The sequence below is a fragment of the Rhinopithecus roxellana genome, chromosome 12 (assembly GCF_007565055.1).
Source record: "Rhinopithecus roxellana isolate Shanxi Qingling chromosome 12, ASM756505v1, whole genome shotgun sequence".
NCBI classification, from domain to species: Eukaryota; Metazoa; Chordata; class Mammalia; order Primates; family Cercopithecidae; genus Rhinopithecus; species Rhinopithecus roxellana.
In genome coordinates this window covers 135527620-135553125 of record NC_044560.1, presented here as the reverse complement: position 1 = coordinate 135553125, position 25506 = coordinate 135527620, and the positions used below count along the sequence as shown (strand labels likewise).

The window sequence follows — 25506 nt, the reverse complement described above, 5'->3', positions numbered from 1 at the left end:
TAAAAAAAAAAAAAAAAAAAAAAAGGAAAAAAAAAAGGGCTGGGTATGGTGGCTCACGCCTGTAATCCCAGCACTTTGGGAGGCCAAGGCAGGTGGATCATGAGGTCAGGAGTTCAAGACCAGCCTGGCCAAGATGGTGAAACCCCATCTCTAAAAATACAAAAATTAGCTGGCTGTGGTAGTGGGTGCCTATAATCCCAGCTACTCAGGAGGCTGAGGCAGAGATTTACTTGAACCCAGGAGGCGGAGGTCGCAGTGAGCCGAGATTGTGCCACTGCACTCCAGCCTGGGTGACAGAGCAAGACTCCGTCTCAAAAAAAAAAAAAAAAAAAAAAGAGCAAGAGAGAAAAAAAGAAGTTGTTAGAGCCAGCAGTTTAATTGCCAGGGAGCAATGATCCATTTAGAGTCTAGCTGCTAGGGGTGGTTAGATTTAGGAGCTTCCCTGTGGAAAGGGAGTGTAGTTTCAGAATCTCAGGGTTGGGCCATCCTTTGAGCATGTGTGACAATGTGGGGTTAACACTAGGCCTGGAATTTAGCTGCCTTGAAGGGAGAAGTGAGGCTGGATAAGAGGGAAAGACAGAAGTCATGATGAGATGGTCATGGGAAGCCACATCCCCAGGCGTCTTCCTCCCTCTTCCCTCTCTCCTCTCTGCATCTCAGTCTCTGTCTTTTTCTCTTCAAGGCTCCCAATCTTCCATTTATCCATTCGAAGTACAGTCAGGAAGCTGAAGGATTTAGGCTGAAATGCAAGGTGGAAGAGAGGTTTGCCTCCTACTTAGGACTCAGAGCTGCTTGTGGGGACCATGGCATCACACTCTTCTCCTGGGCCTCATGTCTTCAGTTTCTTTTTTTTTTATTATTATTATGTTGTTTTTTTTGAGACAGAGCCTTACTCTGTCTCCCAGGCTGGAGTGTAGTGGTGTGATCTTGGCTCACTGCAACCTCCACCTCCTAGGTTCAAGTAGTTCTCCTGCCTCAGCCTCCTGAATAGCTGGGATTACAGGCATGGGTCACCACGCCTGGCTAATTTTTGTATTTTTAGTAAAGACAGGGTTTCACCATGTTGGCCAGGCTGGTCTTGAACTCCTGACCTCAGGTAGTCCACCTGCCTCAGCCTCCCAAAGTGCTAGGATTACAGGCATGAGCCACTGCACCTGGCTTTGTCTTCAGTTTCTTACCTTCTAGTGCACCTTTCTTGTTCAGAACCCTTACTTGACATCCCCTGGGTGACAGCCAAGGTCACAAATGACACTCTTTGGTGCTTCATGGTGTCATTCCAACCCTATTTACAGCCATGCTGAATTTCTCACCATTCCTCAATTCTTTGTACATGCTGTTCCATCCACCTAGAATGCCTTTCCCTGTTCTCTACTTAGACAAAGGGATATTGGCAGGACATGAAGGAGATGGTTTAGCTACAGTGATTTTATCCTTTCACCCTTTTCTTGAAGGAAGGGGTTAGAGTCTTCTGTCCTGTTGATCCACTGACCTCTGATCTTTCCTTCCCCAGGCTGTGCCAAGACCTTGTACCACTCGGTCCATGAAAAGATCTTCACACTTCCAGGCGACTGTCTGATCTACCCTGCTCATGATTACCATGGTGAGGGCTTCCTGGAGGAGCTGGGATTACAGACCCATGCCTGTAATCCCAGCTATTCGGGAGGTTGAGGCAGGAGAATTGCTTGAACCTGGGAGGTGGAGGTTGCAGTGAACCAAGATCACACCACTGCATTCCAGCCTGGGAGACAGAGTGAGGCTCTGTCTCAAAAAAAAAAAAAAAAAAAAAACCTGTAATCCCAGCACTTTGGGAGGCCGAGACGGGTGGATCACGAGGTCAGGAGATTGAGACCATCCTGGCTAACACAGTGAAACCCCGTCTCTACTAAAAAATACAAAAAAACTAGCCGGGTGAGGTGGCGGGCACCTGTAGTCCCAGCTACTCGGGAGGCTGAGGCAGGAGAATGGCGGGAACCCGGGAGGCGGAGCTTGCAGTGAGCTGAGATCCGGCCACTGCACTCCAGCCTGGGCGATAGAGCAAGACTCCGCCTCAAAAAAAAAAAAAAAAAAAAAAAAAAACTTTGAAAGTGGAGTGTAAATCTCTGTAATCTTTGTAAGGCATGAAGACTACCAGTCTCAGAAACTTCTCTGGCCAAAAAAAATTCAGTGTTTGAGGCTGGGCACGGGGGCTCACACCTGTAATCCTAGCACTTTGGGAGGCTGAGGCAGGAGGCTCGTTTGAGCCCAGGAGTGAGTTCGAGACCAGCCTGAGTAACATGGCAAAACTCTGCCTCTACAAAATACAAAAAATTAGCCAGGCAAGGTGGCATGCTGCCAGCTCCTTGAGAGGCTGTGGTAGGAGGATTGCTTGAGCCCAGGAGATTGAGGCTGCAGTGAGCTGTGATCGTACCACTATATTCCAGCCTGGGTGACATAGCAAGACCCTGTCTAAAAAAAAAAAAAAAAAAAAAAAAAAAAAAAAAAAAAAAAAAAAAAATTATATATATATATAAAGTGCTTGAGCCTGCTGTGTGTGGATGTAGACACTATGTGACTGCTAGATGCCTGGAATTCTGCAGGGCATGGGTTTTCCTGGGCCTTACTTGTGGAGCTTAGGGAACTGGGGAAAACTACATTTCCCATAGTTCCCATGGAGGAGGGAAAGCTACTTTAGGAATATTCTGGGAAGAACCCCTGCCAGAGAGGCCCCTGCCAGAGAGGCACCCAAACCCTCCTGGGGAATGTAGTTCTGAGAGGCCTGAGGCACTGGACTCCTTGACTTTCCTTCCCCTCCCTTGGCCACTAGGGTTCACAGTGTCCACCGTGGAGGAGGAGAGGACTCTGAACCCTCGGCTCACCCGCAGCTGTGAGGAGTTTGTCAAAATCATGGACAACCTGAACTTGCCTAAACCTGAGCAGATAGGTGAGTGGCTGGGTACCTGGACTCCTGGGTCTGAGGGAGGAGGGGCTGGGAGCTCGGACTCCTGGGTCTGAGGGAGGAGGGGTTGCGGGTTTGGACTCCCAGGTCTGACGGAGGAGGGGCTGGGGGCCTGGGCTTCTGGGTCTGAGGGAGGAGGGGCTGCGGGTTTGGACTCCCGGGTCTGAGGGAGGAGGGGCTGGGGGCCTGGGCTCCTGGGTCTGAGGGAGGAGGGGCTGTGTGTTTGGACTCCCAGGTCTGGGGGAGGAGGGGCTGGGGAGCCTGGACTCCTGGGTCTGAGGGAGGAGGGGCTGGGGGTTTGGACTCCTGGGTCTGAGGGAGGAGGGGCTGGGGGCCTAGACTCCTGGGTCTGAGGGAGAAGGGGCTGCGGGTTTGGACTCCTGGGTCTGAGGGAGGAGGGGCTGCAGGTTTGGACTCCTAGGTCTGAGGGAAGGAGGGGCTGGGCGCCTGGACTCCTGGGTCTGAGGGAAGAGGGGCTGGGGGCCTGGACTCCTGGGTCTGATGGAGGAGGGGCTGGGGGCCTGGGCTCCTGAGTCTGAGGGAGAAGGGGCTGCGGGTTTGGACTCCTGGGTCTGAGGGAGGAGGGGCTGCAGGTTTGGACTCCTAGGTCTGAGGGAAGGAGGGGCTGGGCGCCTGGACTCCTGGGTCTGATGGAGGAGGGGCTGGGGGCCTGGGCTCCTGGGTCTGAGGGAGGAGGGGCTGGGAGCTTGGACTCCTGGGTCTGAGGGAGGAGGGGCTGCGTGTTTGGACTCCCAGGTCTGGGGGAGGAGGGGCTGGGGGCCTGGACTCCTGGGTCTGAGGGAAGAGGGGCTGGGGGCCTGGACTCCTGGGTCTGAGGGAGGAGGGGTGGGGGACTGGACTCCTGGGTCTGAGGGAGGAGGGGCTGGGGGACTGGACTCCTGGGTCTGAAGGAGGAGGGGCTGGGGACTGGACTCCTGGGTCTGAGGGAGGAGGGGCTGGGGGACTGGACTCCTGGGTCTGAGGGAGGAGGGGTGGGGGACTGGACTCCTGGGTCTGAGGGAGGAGGGGCTGGGGGACAGGACTTCTGGGTCTGAGGGAAGGAGTGGGCTCAGGACCAAAACTCTAGTTCCCTGAAGAGGAAAGTTCCTAGGATTTCTGGGTCTCCAGTGGGGCCTGGAGCTCTGCCTAGGCCCCTTAGTTTTAACCTTGATTTCTTGCTTTCAGACTTTGCTGTTCCAGCCAACATGCGCTGTGGGGTGCAGACACCACCCCCTGCCTGATCTCACTTCTGTCAGATGCTCCCATCAAGTATTAATGCACTAGGCGGGAGGAGAGGGTGGCGTTGACACTGTACCTCTCCTTTCCCACCCCATGCCCGAACCCCAGCCCCTGGAGCTTCCTAAATAAAACTTCTTTTTAACATGAGTCTGACTTCTACCTATTTTCTAGGGGGAACCAATTGGGTTTCTGGGCCTAAAGGGGTGGAGTTCTGGTTCTGTGGAGAGGCCAGGAGGCCCAGGGAGCCTGCAAGGTTTTTTTTTTTTCTTTTGAGATGGAGTGTCCCTCTGTTGCCCAGGCTGGAGTGCAGTAGCACGATCTTGGCTTACTGCAACCTCTGTCTCCCAGGTTTAAGCAATGCTCCTGCCTCAGCCTCCTGAGTAGCTGGGACTACAGGCACATGCCATGACCCTCGGCTGATTTTTTTGTATTTTTAGTAGAGACAGGGTTTCACTGTGTTAGCCAGCATGATCTTGATCTCCTGATCTCGTGATCCACCTGCCTCGGCCTCTCAAAGTGCTGGGATTACAGGCGTGAGCCACCACGCCCGGCCTGGTAGCCCACAAGATTTCTAACTCACAAGATGAAAAACAAACAGATATCTGGGGCAGGTCTTCTCATCACCTTGGATTAGAACACCGGCTTTCGAGCCACTTCCCACTTAGCCCTGGGGTAAGGTACTTCACTTCTCTAGGCCTCAGTTTTCTTATCTGTAAAATGGAAGGAATAATAATAGGGTGTTGTGATGCTCTGATGAGTCAATGTGTGTAAGTGCCTGGCACGTGGCCTATCAGTGTTCACCATTAAAGTTACTATCATTTAGAATGATCTTTTGGGTACTTCCTGGCTTGAAGTGACAGTATACACAATGGTTAAGAACATGGACTTTTGAGAGAATGAAGCCTGCATTTTACCGCTTATAACATGTGTAGATCTTGCCTACATTTTTTGTGTGTGTGTGTGTGTGAGATGGGGTCTTACTCTGTTGCCCAGGCTGGAGTGCAGTGGCACATTCAGGACTCACTGCAGTCTTGACCTCCTGGGCTCAAGAGATCCTCCTGCCTCAGCCTCCACAGTAGCTGAGATGACAGGTGTGTGCCACCACACCTGGCATAATTTTTGTATTTTTAGTAGAGATGGGGTTTCTCCATGTTGCTCAGGCTGGCCTTGAACTCCTGGTCTCAAGCAATCCACCTGCCTTGGCTTCCCAAAGTGCTGGGATTACAGGCCTGAGCCTCTGTGCCCAGCCAACCTTGGGTGCATTTGTCCTCTTCAGCTTGTATCCCCAAGTATAAAATGAAGGTAGTAGGCCAGGCTCGGTGGCTCACGCCTGTAATCTCAACACTTTGGGAGGCCCAGGCAGGCAGGGTGTTTGAGCCGAGGAGTTCAAGACCAGTCTGGGCAACCTGGAGAAACCCAGTGTCTACTAAAAAAAAGAAATGGAGGTAGTAATCACTTTCTCACTGGGCAGCTTTGAGGGTGAAATTAAATGACCGGGTATAAAGTGTTTAGCACAGCTCTTGACTTCTAATCATCCCTTTTCATATACCAGTTATTTTCCTGTTTTTGCCCAGAGAGGAAAGGGTCTGGCTGAGACCTTTAACCTCCGCCCTCCCCCCCGTAGCAAAGTGTTGGGGGGTGGCAGTACACTTCCCTCAGTCTCTAGGCAGGTCTCTGACTCAGTTCAGGGCACCCCTTCCCCTTGTCCAGCTCCCCAAACCGGTCAGGGCCCTTCTGAAGGGCTCATTAGAGGGGAGACGTCCCCATCTCCATTCCTGCCTTCCTTTCTGAACTCCCAGGGTCTGGACATTAGAGAGGTGCCCATACAGCGGTAGCCAAGACTCCTCCAGTGGGGCAGGAATGAGGGGATCGAGGGAGACTGGGAGGTCGAGATGCTGAGTTCCATGAGGGTGGGGCCGGTGGGGCCGGGATGGCCAGATGCCGAAGCCGCGGGTGGGGCAAGCCCGTGGCTCCCTCCTCCCTCGGGAGCTGTTGGACCTGTTGTCCCCCCCTCCACTTCCGGGCTGCTGGGGAGGGGGACGGGGCGGCCTCTCTCCTCCCTCTTCCCCTGCCACCTGTCTCATAGGCAGAAGCGGCCGTGCCCAGCCCGCAGAGCGGAGCGAGCCGAAGCCTGAGCTGGTGAGGGGGCCGAGGCTGTGGGGAGGTGGCGGTTGGACTTCGGAATCTCAAGGACTCCGACTCCTGGCTTGTTCAGAGAAGGGCAGCCTGGGAGACCCGACTCCTGGACCCCTGGGTGAGGCGGCATGGGCGCTGTTGCCCTGCACAGTGGGGTCGGGACTAAGACTACGGGGCTCCGGGAAGGACGGGGCAGGAGTCGAACTGCTGAGTCTCGGAGGGAGAAGATGGGTCGCTCTAAGCGAGTCCAAGAGATTGTGGGGGGCTGCTGGGAGGGTACAAGGCCTGACACTTGGAGATGAGGGAGGGGAGGCGGGGTCGAACAGGCCAGTAGGGGGCGAGCTACGACCCGGACTCAAATTCCGGTCCCATCTCCGGGGGCGTGTCGCCTTGGAACCATCGAGCCCCGCCTCTGGAAACTTAAGGACACGCCTCCGTAACGCTCAGTTCCATCCTTTGAACTCTTAGGCCCCGCCTCCTGGGGAGGTCTCCGCGCCCCGGAGCAGACGCGAGCGGCGCTCAGCCCTCCTAGGCCCCGCCCCCGGAGCGCCTGGTCCCGCCTACCCCGCAGGAGCCGGAGCGGCCATGGGAACGCGTAGCCGCCCCGCCGAGGGGACCCCGCCGCCGCCGGTCCCGGAATGCGACGTGGAGGTCCAGCCCCAGGGCTATCCCGAGGAGTCCCGTGAACAGGAGGCCCCCAAGGTACTGGCGGAACCTTCGAGCCGCGGAGGAGCTGAGCAGCAGGCGGAGGAAGAAGTGGGAGAAGGCAGCAGCACTGAGAGCAGCCGCGAGGCGGTGAGGAACCCGAGGGCGACAGCGCGGGTGGCCTGGACCGACGGGGACTCAAGCAGGTGGCCGGACAGGTAGACAGGTAGAGGGAAACCAGAAAGACAGAGACCCGGAGACAGGGAGAGAGACCCAGTGATAACAGAGAGTACTGAGAGACAGACACCAGGACACGGAGCCAAAGAGGCAGAGACACAGACAGACAGAAACCAGATACATAACCAGATAGACAGAGCCACGGGGAGGCCCCAAGAACGGAGACAAGACCCAAACGGGCGACGGAGACAGAAAGACGGGTATAGAGGAACCAGATAGGTGGCTCACGCCTGTAATCCCAGCACTTGGGGAGGCCAAGGGGAGGATCGCTTAAGCCCAGGAGTTCGAGACAAGTCTGGGCAACATAGCAAATCCCCGTCTCTAGAAAAAAAAAAATATAGAAATTGTCCAAGCGCAGTGCTGCGTGCGTGTAATCCCAGTTACTCGGGAGGCTGAGGCAGGAGGATCGCTTGAGCCCAGGAGTTGTAGGCTGCGGTGAACTATGATTGCGCCACTGCACCCCAGCCTCCTGGGACAGAGCAGAACCTATCTCTAAACATGAGAGAGAGAGAGAGAGAGAGAGAGAGAGAGAGAGACTACTGAACAGAGAGAACCAAATGAGTAAGAGATGCAGAGAGATCAAGAACCAGACAGAGACCGAGAGACATGGAGACTGAGAGACAAAGACCCAAAAAAGACAGAGACACAGTGAGTCTAGAGACAGAGAGTCAGAGAGAGGGGAATCGAGACAGAGGGAAACCCAGAAATAACCGGCAGAGATGCTCAGAGAAACAAATAGAGAAAAACCTCCAGAGAGGGACATACTCCGAGGGAGAAAGATCTAGTGATTCAGAGGCAGTGGACAGATACCGAATCTGAGAGATTGGGGTCGGGTGGAGAGAGAGACAGAGAGACAGATCCAGGCGCTACGAGAAAGTGACGCCAAGAGAATAGGACCTGAATAGAGAAAAAGAAACACCTTTCATAAGTCGGCTTTACATCCGCCCACCCTCCATCCGGTACTGCAAGCCTCTGTGGTCCGTGTCTTGGACCCTTGGAGGGTCACTGGACTTGCACCCTCCCTCACTCCGACTTTGAATACAGGAGGCTGAGGCCGGGCGCGGTGGCTCATGCCTGTAGTCTTAGCACTTTGGGAGGCCGAGGTGGGAGAATCTCTTGAACCTAGGAGTTCGAGACCAGCCCAGGCAACATAGCATGACCCCCCTCTCTACCAAAAAATAAAAATAAATAAATAAATAAATAAATAAAAGAGCTTGGGGTGGTGATGCGCGCCTGTTGTCACAGCTACCTAGGAGGCTGAGGCAGAAGGATCGCTTGAGTCCGGGAGGTCGATGCTGCAGTGAGCCATAATCGCGCCACTGCACTCCAGTCAGTGAGACCCTATCTCAGGACAAAACACACACACACACACACACACACACACACACACACACACACACACACACACAAAAGAAAAGAAAGAAGGAAAAGAGCCTGCGACAGATTATGGGAGTGGTGGTTGTGTTAGGTAAGTAGACTGAGACCGGCAGAGGGGATGTTGGGTGGGGACCAGACCTACTTAGTGATTGCAGGGGGCGAGGCATCTCCACTAAACCACGCCCCCTCAACTTCAGCCCGAGGCTAAGCCTCCGAGAGCAATGGCGTCTACACCCCACTCATCCACCTCTTCGGGGGAAGGGGTGCGAGGGGCGGCGCGGCGCCTGCGAGGACAGCAACTGGAGGCATTGACTCGCGTGGCCCTAATGGAGCAGCGAGTGAAGGAGCTACAGCGCCAGAGGAAGGAGCTGAGGATCGAGGTGAGGCTACGGACCCCTTGCGAAGCCTGGCCCCAACTCAAGAGGAACCCGCAAAGCCGGACTCTCAGCCTTTTCCTCCGGTGGGATCAGATTCTAGGCCCTCCTCTCTTCCTCCCTCCAAATTCAGGTCCCTGGAGTCCATCCTTCCTTCGAATCTGGTAGTTAAGGCCCTGGGCCTCTTCCTTGGACCTAGGCGTCCGAGCCCCCAGCCTTGGCCTTCTCTCTGCAGATGGAGGTGGAAGTGGCCTTGCTGCGGGGTGAGCTGGCTGGGGAGCGAGTGGCTGCTCGCCGGGAGGAGGAGCAGCTGCGAGAGCTGCTGGGGCAGCAGGCGGCCTCGGAGAAGCGCGGCCGCCAGCAGCGGGAACAGGTCTGTTTGGCTCACAGGGTCTTCAGCAGCAGCGTCCTTCCTGGTCCATGGATGTTGGTGTGCTCCTAGCCACCTGCGCCCCGGGGTTGTCCCCATTCCCCAAAGGAAGACATTTGGGCTCCCGAGAGAGTGAGGGGCAGATGCCCCTCCTGGTTTTCCTCCTCCCTCCCTGGGCGTGGTTTTTGGGGCTCTTCCTTCGTCCCCTGTGCGTTTGCTATTTAAATGTGGGTGTGTGAAAAATTCCAAACCGGCCGGAAGCGGAGGCTCACACCTGTAATCATAGCACTTTGGGAGGCCAAGGCGGGCTGATTGCCTGAGCTCAGGAGTTCGAGACCAGCCTGGGCAACATGGCGAAACCCCCGTCTCTGCTTAAAAATACAAAAATTAGCAGGGCGTGGTGGCGGGCGCCTGTAGTCCCAGCTGCTTGGGAGGCTGAGGCAGAAGAATCGCTTGAATCGGGGAGATGGAGATTGCAGTGAGCCAAAATTGCACCATTGCACTCCAGCAGCCTGGGCAACAAGAACGAGACTCTGTCTCAATAAAAAAAAAAAAAAAAAAAAAAAAAAAAAGAAAAGAAAGAAAGAAAAAGAAAACTTCCCAAACCCACAATAGTCAGGCAGCTCCCATGTCTTGTGCTCACCAGCTTCAGCAATGATTAATATTCTTACATTCTCGTTTCATTATCTCCCATTTGTTTCCGTCCCCAGTTTTAAAAGCCAATCCCAGACATCATGTGGCCTGTACATATGTTTACAGTGTATCATTGACAGATAAGAAATCCTTTTTGGCTGGGCAAGGTGGCTCACACCTGTAATCCCAGTACTTGGGAGATGGCAGGGCACGGTGGGAGGATCGCTTGAGCCCAAGACTGTGAGACCAGCCTGGCAACATAATGAGACACTGTTTCTGTGAAAAATAAAAATACAAAAATTAACCAGGCATGGTGGCATGTGGCTGTGGCCTCAGACTCAGAAGAATGAGGTGGGAGGATCAATTGAGCCCAGAAGGTAGAGGGTGCAGTGAGCTGTGATCACGACACTGCACTCCAACCTGGGCGATAGAGCAAGACCGTGTCTCAAAAAAAAAAAAAAAAAAAAAAATATATATATATATATATATATATATAATAATAAGTTCTTAGTATTGTCTTATTTCTGGTTAGTTTTTGTGTTTCCCAGACAATCTCAAAATGCCAGTTAACAGGTGGCTTGTTTGAATGAAGTCCCCAAAGGTCAGTGTGATTGGTTGATATGTCTTGCCTATTGTTTTATCTCTGGTGGTTCCCACCCGCTGTGTCTTCCCCATACTGTTTATTAGAAAAACCCAGTCTTCTGTCCCACAGGCAGAGCATGGCCAATTGCATGCCTGTGGTGCCCTTGAACATGCCTCTGTTTCTGCAAGCAGGTGTTGGTTAGAGGGAGAGGTTTGATCATATTCAGAAGTGCTTTAGTGCTTCCTGAGCCAGTGTCAGGAACCTCATCTCTGGTTGTCCAGACCTCATGAGGTCACCCTGGTCTCTCTCTCTCTTTTTTTTTTTTTTTTCGTAAGATAGAGTTTTGCTCTTGTTGTCCAGGTTGGAGTACAATGGTGTGATCTTGGCTCACCGCAACTGCTGCCTCCTGGGTTCAAACGATTCTCCTGCCTCAGCCTCCCCCAGTAGCTGAGATTACAGGCATGCGCCACCATGTCTGGCTAATTTTGTATTTTTAGTAGAGATGGGGTTTCTCCATGTTGGTCAGGCTGGTCTCGAACTCTTCACCTCAGGTGATCTGCCTGCCTGCCTTGGCCTCCCAAAGTGCTGGGATTACAGGCATGAGCCACTGCAGTTCAAGGCCATCCTGACCAACATGATGAAACCCCATCTCTACTAAAAATACAAAAAATTAGCCGGGTGTGGTGGTAGGCACCTGTAATCCCGGCTGTTTGGGAGGCTGAGGCAGGAGAATCACTTGAACCTGGGAGGTGGAGGTTGCAGCTCCCAGGAGCCAAGATCACACCACTGCACTCTAGCCTGGGCAACAAGAGCAAAACTCCATCTCAGAAAAAAAACTTCTATCTGAAGATTGTAACATCATCAGTGGTCATTGCTTGGGTTGGTTACCATTATAGGTTGGAAAATGGTGACTTGTGATTTTGTCAGTTTTTTATTTGGAAGTGTCGTGTATGTTGGAATTTTCTGAGGCTGGATCCTGGGCCTCATTTATCCTCAAAGATCACGTATTTCTCCCAGGCCTTCTCTCCAAAGAGAGAAATGTACCCTTCTTCCTAGGGTACTGGCTACTAGGTACTCCTTTCTCACCCAGATCCAGAAATCTCGGTCGCAGCCCCTCCTCCCTCTGTCCCAGGAGTCCAGGCCCCCAGCTCCTCCTCCCTCAAACCCAGGAGTCCAGACCCCCAGCTCCTCCTTCCTTAGATCCAGGAATCCAGGCCCCAGCCCCTCCTCCCTCTGACCCAGGAGTCTGGCTGCTTCTCATTCACCATATCCAAAGCTGACCTCAGCAACTCCCTTCTCCACACTGTTTGTCTTGCTGTCCCTTTGGTCACCAGGCCAGAGTCCTGGACTTTGCCCTGCACACTTCCCTATCTCTCACCTCCAAGCCCATCAGCCACCATGTCCTATCCTTTCTGCTTCCTGATCCTCTCTGTCTAGTCCATCTATTTTTCAGCCCTACCACCCAGGCCCCAGCTTAGGTCTCACCCTCACTGCTTGGAGGACTCCCAAGGGAGCTGCTCTCCACCTCTCTAACCCATCTCCCTGAGGGATGATTCCTAGTTCCTACTCCATCCTTTCAGTCCTTCTGAGGTTCCCCATATCCCCAGATTGACCAAACCGCCTGTGAGCTGGATGAGCTGGCCTTCCCACTATCCTCTCCCACCACATTCTTCCCACCATGTTCTTCCCACCACCACATCCTCTTCCACCCTGGCTGGAGTTTGTCCCCCAGACTTCTTGTACTTTTCAACTTTCACGCATTTGTGCCAAGCCGTTTCCTCTGCCCAAAATGCTCTTCTAGCTCCTTTTATTTTCCCAGATCCAAATGCTCCCTGATTGTTTTGTTTTGTTTTATTTCATTTTTGAGACAGGGTCTCACTCTGTCGCCCAGGCTGGAGTGCAGTAGTGCAATCACTGCAGCCTCAACCTTTGGCTGACATTGTTCCTCATTCTAGGTTCCCACAGTCTCTTGATTTTACTGCCCTGATCTTTCCAACTGGCTGTGTTCCCACCTGGAGGGCAGGGCCCAGATACAATCCACTTCTGCATCCACCGCGTCACAGAGCAAGAATATGTTTTGCATTCATTTCTTTTCTCTCTTTCTTTCTCCTTTCCTTCCTTCTCCCTCTCTTTCTTTCTCTCTTTCTTTTCTTTCTCTTTCTCTCTCACTTTCTTTCTTCTTTTTTTTTTGAGATGGAGTCTCACTCTGTTGCCCAGGCTGGAGTGCAGTGGCATGATCTTGGCTCACTGCAAGCTCCGCCTCCCGGGTTCACGCCATTCTCCTGCCTCAGCCTCCAGAGTAGCTGGGATTACAGGCACCCGCCACCACTCCCAGCTAATTTTTTGTATTTTTAGTAGAGATGGGGTTTTACCGTGTTAGCCAGGATGGTCTCGATATCCTGACCTTGTGATCCGCCTGCCTCGGCCTCCCAGAGTGCTGGGATTACAGGCGTGAGCCACCGTGCCTGGCCTGTCTGTTTCCTTTCCTTCCCTTCCCTTCTCTTCCTTCCCTCCCTCCCTCCCTCCCTCCCTTCCCTCCCTCCCTCCCTCCCTTCCCTCCCTCCCTCCCTCCCTCCCTCCCTCCCTTCCTTCCTTCCTTCCTTCCTTCCTTCCTTCCTTCCTTCCTTCCTTCCTTCCTTCCTTCCTTCCTTTTTCTTTCTCCTTCCTTCCTTCCTTTCTTTCTCCTCCTTTCCTTTTCTTTCTTTTTCTCTTCCTTCTCTTCTCTTCTCCCTTCCCTTCCCTTCCCTTCTTCCCTTCCCTTCTTCCCTTCCCTTCTTCCCTTCCCTTCTTCCCTTCCCTTCTTCCCTTCCCTTCCCTTCCTTCTTTTCTCTTCTGAGACGGGGTCTCCCTCTGTTACCCAGACTGGAACAGTGATGCAAACACAGCTCCCTGCAGCCTCAATCTCCCTGGCTCCAGGAATCCTCCACCTCAGCCTCCTGAGTAGCTGGAACTACAGGCGTGCACTAACACACTCCACTAATTGTTTTGTTTTTTTGTAGAGATGGGCTCCCCCGGCCGGGCGCGGTGGCTCAAGTCTGTAATCCCAGCACTTTGGGAGGCCGAGGCGGGCGGATCACGAGGTCAGGAGATCGAGACCCTCCTGGCGAACACGGTGAAACCCCGTCTCTACTAAAAATACAAAAAACTAGCCGGGCGCGGTGGCAGGCGCCTGTAGTCCCAGCTACTCGGAGGCTGAGGCGGGAGAATGGCGTGAACCCGGGAGGCGGAGCTTGCAGTGAGCCGAGATCGCGCCACTGCACTCCAGCCTGGGCGACACAGCGAGACTCCGTCTCAAAAAAAAAAAAAAAAAAAAAAGAGATGGGCTCCCCCTATGTTGCCCAGGCTAATCCCAAACACCTGAGCTCAAGAGCGCTTCCTGCCTTGGCCTCCCAAAGTGCTAGGATTACAGGTGTGAGCCACCACACCTGGCCTCATTCATTTCTTTAAAATCTTGGTTCTGACTGTGAGGCAGGCCTGCACAGGAGTGAATCACATAGATGAAGTCCCTGCCTTTGTAAAGCTGACACCCCAGGCAGACTCTGAGATGTGGCTGACCGCTGCTTCCCCCTCTACGCTCAAGCTGAGGCTGAGAACCTGGTTGTTCTTTCAGGAACAGAGGCGGCTGAGCCAGGAACGGAATCGCCTAGAGGGTCTTCGCCAAAGACTCCGGGAGGCCCAGAGACAGCTCAACTCACAGCCAGAGGACCAGCGCGAGCGGCTTCTGCAGGGTGTGCAGGAGGTAATGGCCCTCTGGTTCTATCTTTTTTTTTTTTTTTTTGAGACAGAGTCTTGCCCCATTGCCCAGGCTGGAGTGCAGTGGTGCAATCTCGGCTCACTGCAACCTCTGCCTTCCAGGTTCAAGCAATTCTCCCACCTCAGCCTCTCGTGTAGCTGGGACTACAGGTGCGCACCACCACACCCGGCTAATTTTTGGAATTTTAGTAGAGACGGGGTTTCACTGTGTTGGCCAGGCAGGTCTCAAACTCCTGACAGGTGATCCACCTGCCTCAGCCTTCCAGAGTGCTGGAATTACAGGAGTGAGCCACTGTGCCCAGCTGGCCCTCTGGTTCTTAACCCCCTCCTCTCCCAGGACCCAGGAATCCAGGTCCTCAGTCACCTTCTTCCTCTCACCAGGAGTCCCAGCCCCAGCACCCTACTCCCCGGGGTCCTAGGGATCCAGGCCTCCAGCCTTTTTGTGTTCTGACCTATAGATGAGGGAACAACTGGATGTGGCCCAACGCGCCTATGAGGACCTGGAGTTCCAGCAACTGGAGCGGGAGAGCCGGCAGGAGGAGGAGGATCAGGACAGCCCTGGGCCCCAGGTGCCAGACCCCAAGGTCCAGGAACTTCAGGCCAGCATGGCGCAGCACAGAGTGAGTCATGCCCGACCAGCGCTGCCCCCCCTTGCTGCTCCTCTCTGTCTCCCCTGCTCTGTGTCTGCCTTTTTCTCTGTCCTTGTTTCTACCTGTCATGTTCTTCTGAATAGTAACAACAAGAGCTGATACTGATGAAACATTTACTATGTGCCAGATATGGTCCTGAATGTTTCATGAGCATTTCTTCATTGAATCCTTACAACAAACCTATTGAGGCAAGTCCTATTACTTTTTTCCCCCCATGTTATAAATAAAGAAGCTGAAGGTCAATATGCTTAAGTAATCTTTTCAAAGTTTCTTTAGTAAGGGATAGAGCCAGGAGTTTTTTATTTTTATTTTTTGAGATAGGTTCTCACTCTGTCACCCAGGCTGGAGTGCAATGACACGTTCACAGCTCACTGCAGCCTCGACCTCCTGTGCTTAAGCGATCCTCCCACCTCAGCCTCTCGAGTAGCTGGGACCACAGGTATGAGCCCCCATACCTGGATAATTTTTGTATTTTTAGTGGAGACGGGGTTTCACCTGGTCTCAAACTCTTGGGCTTAAGCAGTCCTCCCACCTTGGCCTCTCAAGGTGCTGGGATTACAGGCATGAGCCACCATGCCTCGCCACAGCCAGGATTTGAACAAACTTGGTGTTCACCACCACATTCTTTGCCTCTATTCCAAAAAGATGCTCCATCAGATCCCACCTGGGAGCTTCACATTCAAGGGTCTGACTTGTCAGACCCTCGGGAAAAAAATGCGCATGTTTGACCATATTTGACACAGAGTTTCCCAAAGTTTTGGATTAGAAAGCTCGACCGGGCTCAGTGGCTCACGCCTGTAATCTCAGCACTTTGGGAGGCCGAGGCAGGCAGATCACCTGAGGTCAGGAGTTCGAGACCAGCATGACCAACATGGAGAAAGCCCGTCTCTATTAAAAATACAAAATTAGCCGAGCATGGTGGCGCATGCCTGTAATCCCAGCTACTTGGGAGGCTGAGGCAGGAGAATTGCTTGAATCTGGGAGGCAGAGGTGGCGGTGAGCTGAGATTGAGTCATCGCACTTCAGCCTGGGCAACAAGAGCAAAACTGCGTCTCAAAAAAAAGCTCTTCTGTGGGTTTCCTTTCCCCACCTGTTTCTGGATCTTTTTCCTGTCTCACTGGCTTTTCCTTTGTCTCTGGTTGTCTCTATTTGTCTCTGTTCTGTTTCTATCTTTTCTTTTCCCTGAATCTTTGTCTACATCTCTGTCTTTTGGGGCCTGTCTTGGTTGCTGTTCTCTCTGTCCATCCCTTTCTCTTCATCTTCCCCAGATGGGGAAGAGGGTCCCTCAAAAGGGAAGAGGGTCCAGGGAGCTGAATGCTGGGTCCCCAACCCTGGACACTCCGATCCCGTGGTCTCTGGGAGGGGCTGGAGCAAACCCCAGCCCTCCAGGCAGATGTGGTTCTGTGGGAGGGTGGCCTGGAGAGCTGGCTGGCGCCTTGGCAGATGAGTAACCGGGACGGGGTGCTCTGTAGCGCCGGATCCGGGTCCTGGAAGAGCAGCTCAAGTCACTGGGGGAGCAGATGGCAGCCGAGAGTCGGGGGCTGAGCCGGAAAAAGGAGGAGGCCCTTCAGGCCCTGTCACAGGTGAGCTCCCTGGCACCTGCCCTACCATCCTCACTTCCCCCTGGGGCATCCCACCACCTCCCTGCACCCCGGATGTCTCCTGACATTAGGGAAAGCAGCTAGGACAGCCCATTCTGACTTTGACACGTAGCTGTCCATATCTTCTGGTAGGAACGGAGCCGGCTGCTCGAGCTCAATTGCCTTCAGGGAACACCTGGCGGGGACTTCTCTGAGCCCAACCCAGCCCTCACTAAGGTATGGGGATTTTGTATGCCTCTCAGTCCCTCCTCCCTCAGACTGGAAAGTCCAGGCCCTAGCTCCTCCTCCCTCAGACCCAGGAGTCCAGGCCCCAGCCCCTCCTCCCTCAGACCCAGGAGTCCAGGCCCCAGCCCCTCCTCCCCCAGACCCAGGAGTCCAGGCCCCAGCCCCTCCTCCCCCAGACCCAGGAGTCCAGGCCCCAGCCCCTCCTCCCTCAGACCCAGGAGTCCAGGCCCCAGCCCCTCCTCCCTCAGACCCAGGAGTCCAGGCCCCAGCCCCTCCTCCCTCAGACCCAGGAGTCCAGGCCCCAGCCCCTCCTCCCTCAGACCCAGGAGTCCAGGCCCCAGCCCCTCCTCCCTCAGACCCAGGAGTCCAGGCCCCAGCCCCTCCTCTCTCAGACCCAGGAGTCCAGGCCCCAGCCCCTCCTCTCTCAGACCCAGGAGTCCAGGCCCCAGCCCCTCCTCAGGGAGCCAGCAGTCTCTGCCCACAGCTCTATGCTGGGAGACTAGACCCTAAGGACCACATTCCATCTCTCCTTAGTTTTTCTTTCTGAAAAATGGGTGGCACTAGAGGTGTGGGCCAGAGCGTGTGGGAACTCATGGTTGCTCTGGGGTCCCTCCTGCTCCCACGAACTTTCACCCCCTCTCCTGCAGCTGCTGTTCACCCAGAAGACAGACCACCAGCTGCTGGTGCTCCAGGACCCTGCGGCCCACTCTGCTGCCACCCCTACCTCTTCTTGCCTCTTCTCTGTCCACAGCTCCCTGCAGGTATCCCCCCACTGCCTCTGTTTCCCCATGTGTCTTATTGGTCAGCAGGGAGGGAGGGGCTCGGAGCAGAGTCCCCGAACTGGGGTCTCCAGAACTTCCACTCTGATTTTCTATATGGGGGTGGGGGGATAGGAAAGGCTGGCCAAGGGATATTCCTATGACTCCAGCTTTATTATTATAATTTTTTTCTGCGTAACACCCACCCCTGCCCTGGTGAAATGGGAACATGTGCACCCAGGAGTAGATTTTAAAAGCAACTGAACAGTGTATTTTAATAAGAAGGTCTCCCCTTCTCAGAAGTAATGCAGCTACTTGTGTTTTGAGAATCCTTCTAGACTTCCTTAAAACTGTGGGGATCAGGGGGGCAGCTCATTAACAGTTACAACAGACGGCCAGCACGGTGGCTCATGCCTGTAATCCCAGCACTTTGGGAGGCCAAGGCGGGCGGATAGCCTGAGGTCAGGAGTTCGAGACCAGCGTGGCCAAGATGGCGAAATCCCATCTCTACCAAAAATACAAAAATTAGCTGGGCATGGTGATGTGAGGCTGAGGCACGAGAATTGCTTGAACCTGGGAAGGCAGAGGTTGCAGTGAGCCGAGATTATGCCACTGTACTCCAGCCTGGGCGACAGAGTGAGACTTTGTCTCAAAAAAAAAAAAAAAAACCTAATCTAAAATGCTCGAAAATCTGAAACTCTTTGAGTGCCTACATGATGCTCCAAGGAAATGTACATTGGAGCAGTTTGGGTTTCAGAGTTTTAGGTTACAGATGGTCAACCCAAATATTCCAAAATCTGAAAGAAAATCCCAAATCTGAAACCTTTCTGGTCCCAAGTATTTCGGAGAAGGGATATTCAACCTATCCTTTTGAAAAAGATGTGTATTAGCTATGAGTTGGCTTTTCTTTTTAAAAATGATATATTTCGAACATATTTATGGGGTACATATGATGTTACATGCATAGAATGCATAATAAGTCAGGGTATTTGGGGTATCCATCTCAAATATTTATCACTTCTGTATGTTGAGAACATTTCAAGTCCTCTTCTAGCTTTTTTTCTTTTTTTTTTTTTTGGACAGAGTCTCACTCTGTTGCCCAGGCTGGAGTGCAATGGTGGGATCACAGCTCACTGCAGCCTCAACCTACCAGGCTCAGGTGATCTTCCCTGAGTAGCTGGGACCACAGGCATGCACCATGCACAACCACACACCACCATGCACCACCACACACAACCACTCACCACCACGCACCACCACACACAGCCTCGCACCACCACACCCCATGCACCACACACAGCCACGCATCGCCACACACCACCACGCACCGCCATGCACCACCATGCACCTCCACGCACCACCATGCACTGCCACGCACCACCATGCACCTCCACGCACCACCATGCACTGCCACGCACCACCATGCACTGCCATGCACCACCACGCACAGCTGATTTTTGAAGTTATTTTGGTACAGATGAGGTCTCCCTATGTTGCCCAAGCTGGTCTTGAACCCTTGGGCTCAAGTGGTCCTCCTGCTTTAGCCTCCCAAATTGCTGGAGTCACAGGCATGAGCCACCACGCTTGGGCCCAATTTGTAGCAATAGGATCTCACTGGTTTTATTTTATTTATTTATTTATTTGTTTGAGACAGAATGTCACTCTTGTTGCCCAGGCTGGGGTACAATGATGCAATCTCAACTCACTGCAACCTCCGCCTCCCGGGTTCAAGTGATTCTCCAGCCTCAGCCTCCCGAGTGGCTGGGATGATAGGCGTGCGCTGCCACACCTGGCTAATTTTGGTATTTTTAACAGAGATGGGGTTTTGCCATGTTGGCCAGGCTGGTCTCGAACTCCTGACCTCAGGTGATCTGCCTGCCTTGGCCTCCCAAAGTGCTGGGATTACAGGTGTGATCCACTATGCCTGGCCCACTGGTTTTTATTTTTTCACTTAACTCTATCTTGGAGATTGTTTTATACTGATACATTTAGAGTTGCCTCATTTTTAATGACTTTACAATAATAATAATACTAACAAAAGCAATAATAATAACAATGGTTTTATTGAGTCATTATAGTGTGCAAGGCATGGTTACAAATGCTTCATGCTGATTGGCTTACTGATTTGTCTTTGCAACAAATCTGTGAGCTCGGTTCTTGTTTCCATGGCAAAAACACCGTGACAGAGAGGTTAAGTTGTTTAACCAGCTAGTATGTGGAAGAGCTGGGATTTGAACCCAGGTACTCTGTTTTCAGAACCTAGGTTCTTTTTCCCTTTTTTTTTTTTTTTTGAGATAGGGTCGGCCTCTGTCACCCAGTCCAGAGTGCAGTGACATGATCTGCCTCCCAGGCTCAAGCCATCCTCCCACCTCAGCCTCTGGAGTAGCTGGGACTACAGCCACCACACCCAGCTAATTTGTGTATGTGTGTGTGTAGAGACGGGGTTTTGCCGTGTTGCCCAAGCTGGTCTCGAACTCCTGAGCTCAAGCAATCTTCCTGCCTCAGCCTCCCAAAGTGCTGGGATTACAGGGGTGAGCCACCACGCTCAACCTCCTAGAGCCTAGGTTCTTAATCACTCTGGGCTTGACATTCCACTGTGGGGACATGGAACAACTCTCCCTCTGCAGATGGTGATTTGAGGTTTTTTTCAACTTTAAGCAATGCTGTTAAGAATACGAGAGTGTGGGCCAGACATGGTGGCTTATGCCTATAATCCCAGCACTTTGGGAGGCTGAGGCGGGTGGATCACCTGAGGTCAGGAGTTTGAGACCTGGGCGACAGAGTAAGACTGTGTCTCAAAAAGAAATAAATAAATAAATAAATAAATAAATAAATAAATAAATAAATAAATAAATAATAAGTGTGCGGCAGCTCATGCCTGTAATCCAGCACTTTGAGAGGCTGAGGTGGGTGGACCCCTTGAGGTCAGGAGTTCAAAACCAGCCTGGCCAACTTGGTGAAACCCCATCTCTACTAAAAATACAAAAAATTGGCTGGGCGCGGTGGCTCACGCCTATAATCCCAGCACTTTGGGAGGCTGAGACAGGCGGATCATAAGGTCAGGAGTTCGAGACCAGCCTGGCCAACATGGTGAAACCCCATCTCTACTAAAAATACAAAAATTAGCCAGGTGTGGTGCACATCTGTAGTCCCAGCTACTCAGAAGGCTGAGGCAGGAGAATAGCTTGAACCCAGGAGGTGCAGGTTGCAGTGAGCCGAAATCGTGCCACTGCACTCCAGCCTGGGTGACAGAGCTAGGCTTTGTTTAAAAAAAAAAAAAAATCATCTGGGTGTGCTGGTGCATGCCTATAATCCCAGTTACTCAGGAGGCTGAGGCAGGAGAATAGTTTGAGATGTAGGTTTCAGTGAGCCAAGGTCGCACCACTGCATGCCAGCCTGGGTGACAGAGTAAGACTCCGTGGATGGGCGCGGTGGCCCATGCCTGTAATCCCAGCACGTTGGGAGGCCGAGGAGGGCAGATCATGAGGTCAGGAGATCGAGACCATCCTGGCTAACACAGTGCAACCCCGTCTCTACTAAAAAACAAATGAACAAAAAAAAAATCAGCCGGGCATGGTGGCGGGTGCCTGTAGTCCCAGCTACTCGGGAGGCTGAGGCAGGAGAATGGCATGAACTTGGGAGGCAGAGCTTGCAGTGAGCCAAGATCATGCCACTGCATTCCAGCCTGGGCGACACAGCAAGACTCTGTCTCAAAAAAAAAATATTGTTATTTGCTAATCAATAATACTAATTTTAACGCACTTAATATAGGTCAGGGTCTGTTCTAAACCATTTTATCACTTTGAATCTTATAGAATTGCTATTACTTGGAGGCAAGAAACAGTTGTATACTGGCAATTCCCCTGGCTCAACCTAATATATAAAATTTCATTTTTTCTTGGGAAGAACCCCCACAAGCAGGTTCCGTCATTATTCGGGTGAAGGGTTAGCAGATGTTCTTCTGTATGGGAAATTAACTTTCTAGCTGCTTTCCCTGGAAACTTGATGAAGGTAGGTGTCAGCTGTGTTGCCAGGCAACATGACTTAGAATAGCAATTACCCTTATTAGTCAATTGCATATATGAAAATACTTGGTGGGACACCATGTCCAGTCCTATGGAGTTGTCACCTGAGTTGTTGGCTCCTGTGCACAGGAGGCCTCTAAGCCCAGGTATACCCTGTACCCACCAATGTGGATCTCATTGCTTAGCTCCTGGATCTTACCTGGGGGCCACACATGCTTCTACATGCATTGTGTGAGGTCACTCGTTTAATTCTTGCAACAACCCAGGAAGGGCAGTGAGATGTTACCCACTTTACAGAGAGGATACCTTGCTTGAGAAGAGAAATGATTTGTCTATGACATGCACCCAGGAAGTGGCAGAGCTGGGATTTGAACCCGAACTGGCCTGTTTCTATGGCCTGCTGATGGCTTATGCAGCTCCTACAACATAAGTGCCATGCAGACAAAGCTGGGGTCTCTCCTGCCCACTTGGTTCCTCAGTGCCAAGTATCTAAGATCTCCCAGCTAGGAAGTGCTGGGAATGTGGCTGGAAGGAAGGAAAAAGTCAAGAAAAACACAGGGATTTGAGCCTCAGTTTCCTCTCCGTGAAGTGGGGCTAACATTTCTCAACTTCCAGAGTTTTAATTTTTAATTTTTTAATTTTTAAGACAGTCTCGCTTTGTCGCCCAGGCTGGAGTGGAGTGTATGGTGCGATCTTGGCTGACTGCAGCCTCTACCTCCTAGCCTCAAGTGATTTTCTGCCTCAGGTAGCTGGGATTACAGGCATGCGCCACCACGCCAGGCTAATTTTTGTATCCTTTGTAGACAGAGGGTCTCACTATATTGCCCCAGGCTGGTCTCAAATTCCTGAGTTCAAGTGATCTGCCTTCCCCAGGCCTCCCAAAGTGCTAGGATTACAGGTGTGAGCCTTCATGCCTGGCCCATTATTTTCTTACCCTTGATTCCCCTGAACTCCGAAATATTCCTAAATTTACTACCTAATGTCAAGCCCATTCTATTACACAACCACAGTTCAATGATTAATTTCAGGAAACTAACACTGAGACAATACTATTAGAATCCATAGATCTTATTTATAATTTGTCAGTTGTTCCACCAATGTTTTCCCCTCCCTCCCTCCCTCCCTTCCTTCCTTCCTTCTCTCTCTCTCTCTCTCTTTTGGCTCGCTTGCTCTTTCTATTTTTTTTTTTTGGCAGTCTTGCTCTGTTGTCCAGGCTGGAGTGCAGTGATGTGATCTTGGCTCACTGCAACTTCTGCCTCCCTGGTATAAGCGATTCTCCTGCCTCAGCCTCCTGAGTAGCTGCAATTACAGGTGCCCACCACCACGCCCAGCTAATTTTTGTATTTTTAGTAGAGACGGGGTTTCACCATGTTGACCAGGCTGGTCTTGAACTCCTGACCTCAGATGATCCGCCTGCCTCGGCCTCCCAGAGTGCTGGAATTACAGGCATGAGCCACTGTTCCTGGTCCCACCAGTGTTTTTTTCTAGCAAAAAATTCACAAAAAGAAAACAAACTTTTTTTTCTTGGCTCAGGAACACAGGTTGCATTTAGTTTTCATGTTTATTTGTTTTTAAAAAGTTAACATTATCCTCATTCAAAATTCACACGGTGTGGGAGGATATTCAGAGAAGACTCTGCGGCTCTTGTTCCCCCTCCTACACTGTTCACTTCCTGAGGGTCACCAGGGTTACCAATTTCCCATGTGTTCCCCGGAGATACTCTGTGTTGACACAGCTAGTCATGTACATACTTTTTCCCTCTTTTTATGCATACCCAGTTTATTCTACACTGTTCTGTACTTGCTTTAAAAAAGAAAAAAAACTTTAAGAGACAGATCTCACTGTCGCCCAGGCTAGCGTACAGTGGCATGATCATGGCTCACTGCTGCCGCAACCTCCTGGGCTCAAGTGATCCTCCCACCTCAGCCTCCTGAGTAGCTGGGACTACAGGTGCACACTACCACAACTGGCTTTGCTTTTCTCTTGGATATTATGTTCTTTCTTTCCTTCCTTCTTTCTTTCTTTCTTTCTTTCTTTCTTTCTTTCTTTCTTTCTTTCTTTCTTTCTTTCTTTCTTTCTTTCTTTCTTTCTTTCTTTCTTTCTTTCTTTCTTTCTTTTTTCTTTCTTTCTTTCTTTCTTTCTTTTTTGGATCTTATGTTCTATCTGGATATAGGATGCATCTTCCTCTTGTTCTACACCGCAGAATTGTCCATGGAGTCAGCTGGGCATGGTGGCTCGTGCCTGTAATCCCAGCACTTTGGGAGGCCGAGGCAGGTGGATCACTTGAAGTCGGGAATTAGAGACCAGCCTGACCAATATGGTGAAACCCCATCTCTACTAAAAATACAAAAATTAGCCTGGCGTGGTGTCACACGCCTGTAATCCCAGTTACTTGGGAGGCTGAGGCAGGAGAATCACTTGAACCCAGGAGGTGGAGGTTGCAATGAGCTGAGATTGCACTACTGCACTCCAGCCTGGGCAACACAGTGAAACTCCAACTCAAAAAATAAAAAATAAAAAAGGTCTATGGAGTGCATAAGCCATGGTTCATTTACCTTGTCCCCTTCTGATGGGCACTTAGGCGGTCTCCATGCTTTTGTTAGCACAGATGGCACTGCAGGGAATGACCTCGAACTCAGATCACTTTGCATGTGTATGAGTGTACCATTGGCTGAATTTCTAGAGTGGAATTGGGGCTCCACGGTTTATGCATTTGTCATTCAGATTTTTTTTTTTTTTTTTTTTTTTTTGAGACGGAGTCTCGCTCTGTCGCCCGGGCTGGAGTGCAGTGGCTGGATCTCAGCTCACTGCAAGCTCCGCCTCCCGGGTTTACGCCATTCTCCTGCCTCAGCCTCCTGAGTAACTGGGACTACAGGCACCCGCCACCTCGCCCGGCTAGTTTTTTGTATTTTTTAGTAGAGACGGGGTTTCACCGTGTTAGCCAGGATGGTCTTGATCTCCTGACCTCGTGATCCGCCCGTCTCGGCCTCCCAAAATGCTGGGATTACAGGCTTGAGCCACCGCGCCCGGCCCAGATTTTTTTTTTAAAAAGCCAAGTTGCTCTCCATAAAGCTTGTTCCAGTAGAACACCCCCAGTATTACATGAGGGCATCTGGGTTTCCTACATAGCCACCAGCACAGTGAGTTTTTTGTTTTTATGTTTTACTTATTTATTTGTTTTGAGACAGGCTCGCTCTCTGTCGCCCAGACTGGAGTGCAGTGGCACAGTCTCAGCTCACTGCAACCTTGACCTCCTGGGTTCAAGCAATCCTCCCACGTCAGCCTCCACAGTAGCTGGGACTGCAGGCATGTGCCACCACGCCTGGCTAATTTTTGTATTTTTTGTAGAGACAGAGTTTCACCATGTTGCCCAGGCTGGTCTCCAACTCCTGGGCTCAAGCAATTTGCCTGCCTGGGCCTCTCAAAGTGCTGGCATTATGGGTGTGAGCCACTGTGCCCGGAGGCAGTGGGATTTTTTTTTTTTTTTTTTTTGAGACGGGGAGTCTCATTCTGTCGTCCAGCCTGGATTTCAATGGCGAGATCTTGGCTCACTGAAACCTCTGCCTCCCGGGTTCAAGCAATTCTCCTGCCTCAACCACCTGAGTAGCTGGGATTATAGGCGTGTGCCACCATGCCTGGCTAATTTTTGTATTTTTAGTAGAGACAGGGTTTCACCATGTTGGCCTGGCTGGTCTCGAACGCCTGACCTCAAGTGATCCACCCACCTTGGCCTCCCAAAGTGTTGGGATTACAGGCATGAGCCACCACACCTGACCCACAGTGGGATTTTTAGAAAGAGTTTCATTGAGGCATAATTCACGTCCCCATACAATTCATTCATTTACATTGTACAGTTCTGTGTCTTTTAGTATATTCAAAGTTGTGCAAACATTACCACAATCAATTTTAGAACATTTTCATTACCCCCCAAAAGAAACCCTGCATCCCTTAGCCTCTTGTTTCCC

The 25506-nt window shown here is 51.8% G+C and overlaps 2 protein-coding genes across 8 annotated transcripts in view; both read left to right on the top strand.

Moving 5' to 3' along the window:
• ETHE1 (ETHE1 persulfide dioxygenase) overlaps window positions 1–4321 on the top strand; it is a 29602-nt gene extending 25281 nt beyond the window's left edge. For all 3 annotated transcript variants that reach the window (XM_030912669.1, XM_030912667.1, XM_030912668.1), the window contains exons 5-7: window positions 1511–1600; window positions 2804–2920; window positions 4121–4321. In XM_030912669.1, the coding sequence (XP_030768529.1) occupies window positions 1511–1600; window positions 2804–2920; window positions 4121–4176 (263 nt within the window). In that variant the 3' untranslated portion in view covers window positions 4177–4321. The remainder of the gene's footprint in view (window positions 1–1510; window positions 1601–2803; window positions 2921–4120) is intronic.
• A 1912-nt stretch (window positions 4322–6233) lies between these two features.
• PHLDB3 (pleckstrin homology like domain family B member 3) overlaps window positions 6234–25506 on the top strand; it is a 31995-nt gene continuing 12722 nt past the window's right edge. For 2 of the 5 annotated variants that reach the window (XM_030912661.1, XM_030912664.1), the window contains exons 1-9: window positions 6297–6428; window positions 6779–7105; window positions 8767–8949; window positions 9179–9316; window positions 14140–14268; window positions 14741–14902; window positions 16405–16515; window positions 16666–16749; window positions 17406–17519. In XM_030912661.1, the coding sequence (XP_030768521.1) occupies window positions 6896–7105; window positions 8767–8949; window positions 9179–9316; window positions 14140–14268; window positions 14741–14902; window positions 16405–16515; window positions 16666–16749; window positions 17406–17519 (1131 nt within the window). In that variant the 5' untranslated portion in view covers window positions 6297–6428; window positions 6779–6895. Of the gene's footprint in view, window positions 6429–6778; window positions 7106–8766; window positions 8950–9178; window positions 9317–14139; window positions 14269–14740; window positions 14903–16404; window positions 16516–16665; window positions 16750–17405; window positions 17520–25506 lie in introns of all 5 variants that reach the window. The other 3 variants (XM_030912662.1, XM_010372421.2, XM_030912663.1) reach the window with 3 other exon arrangements.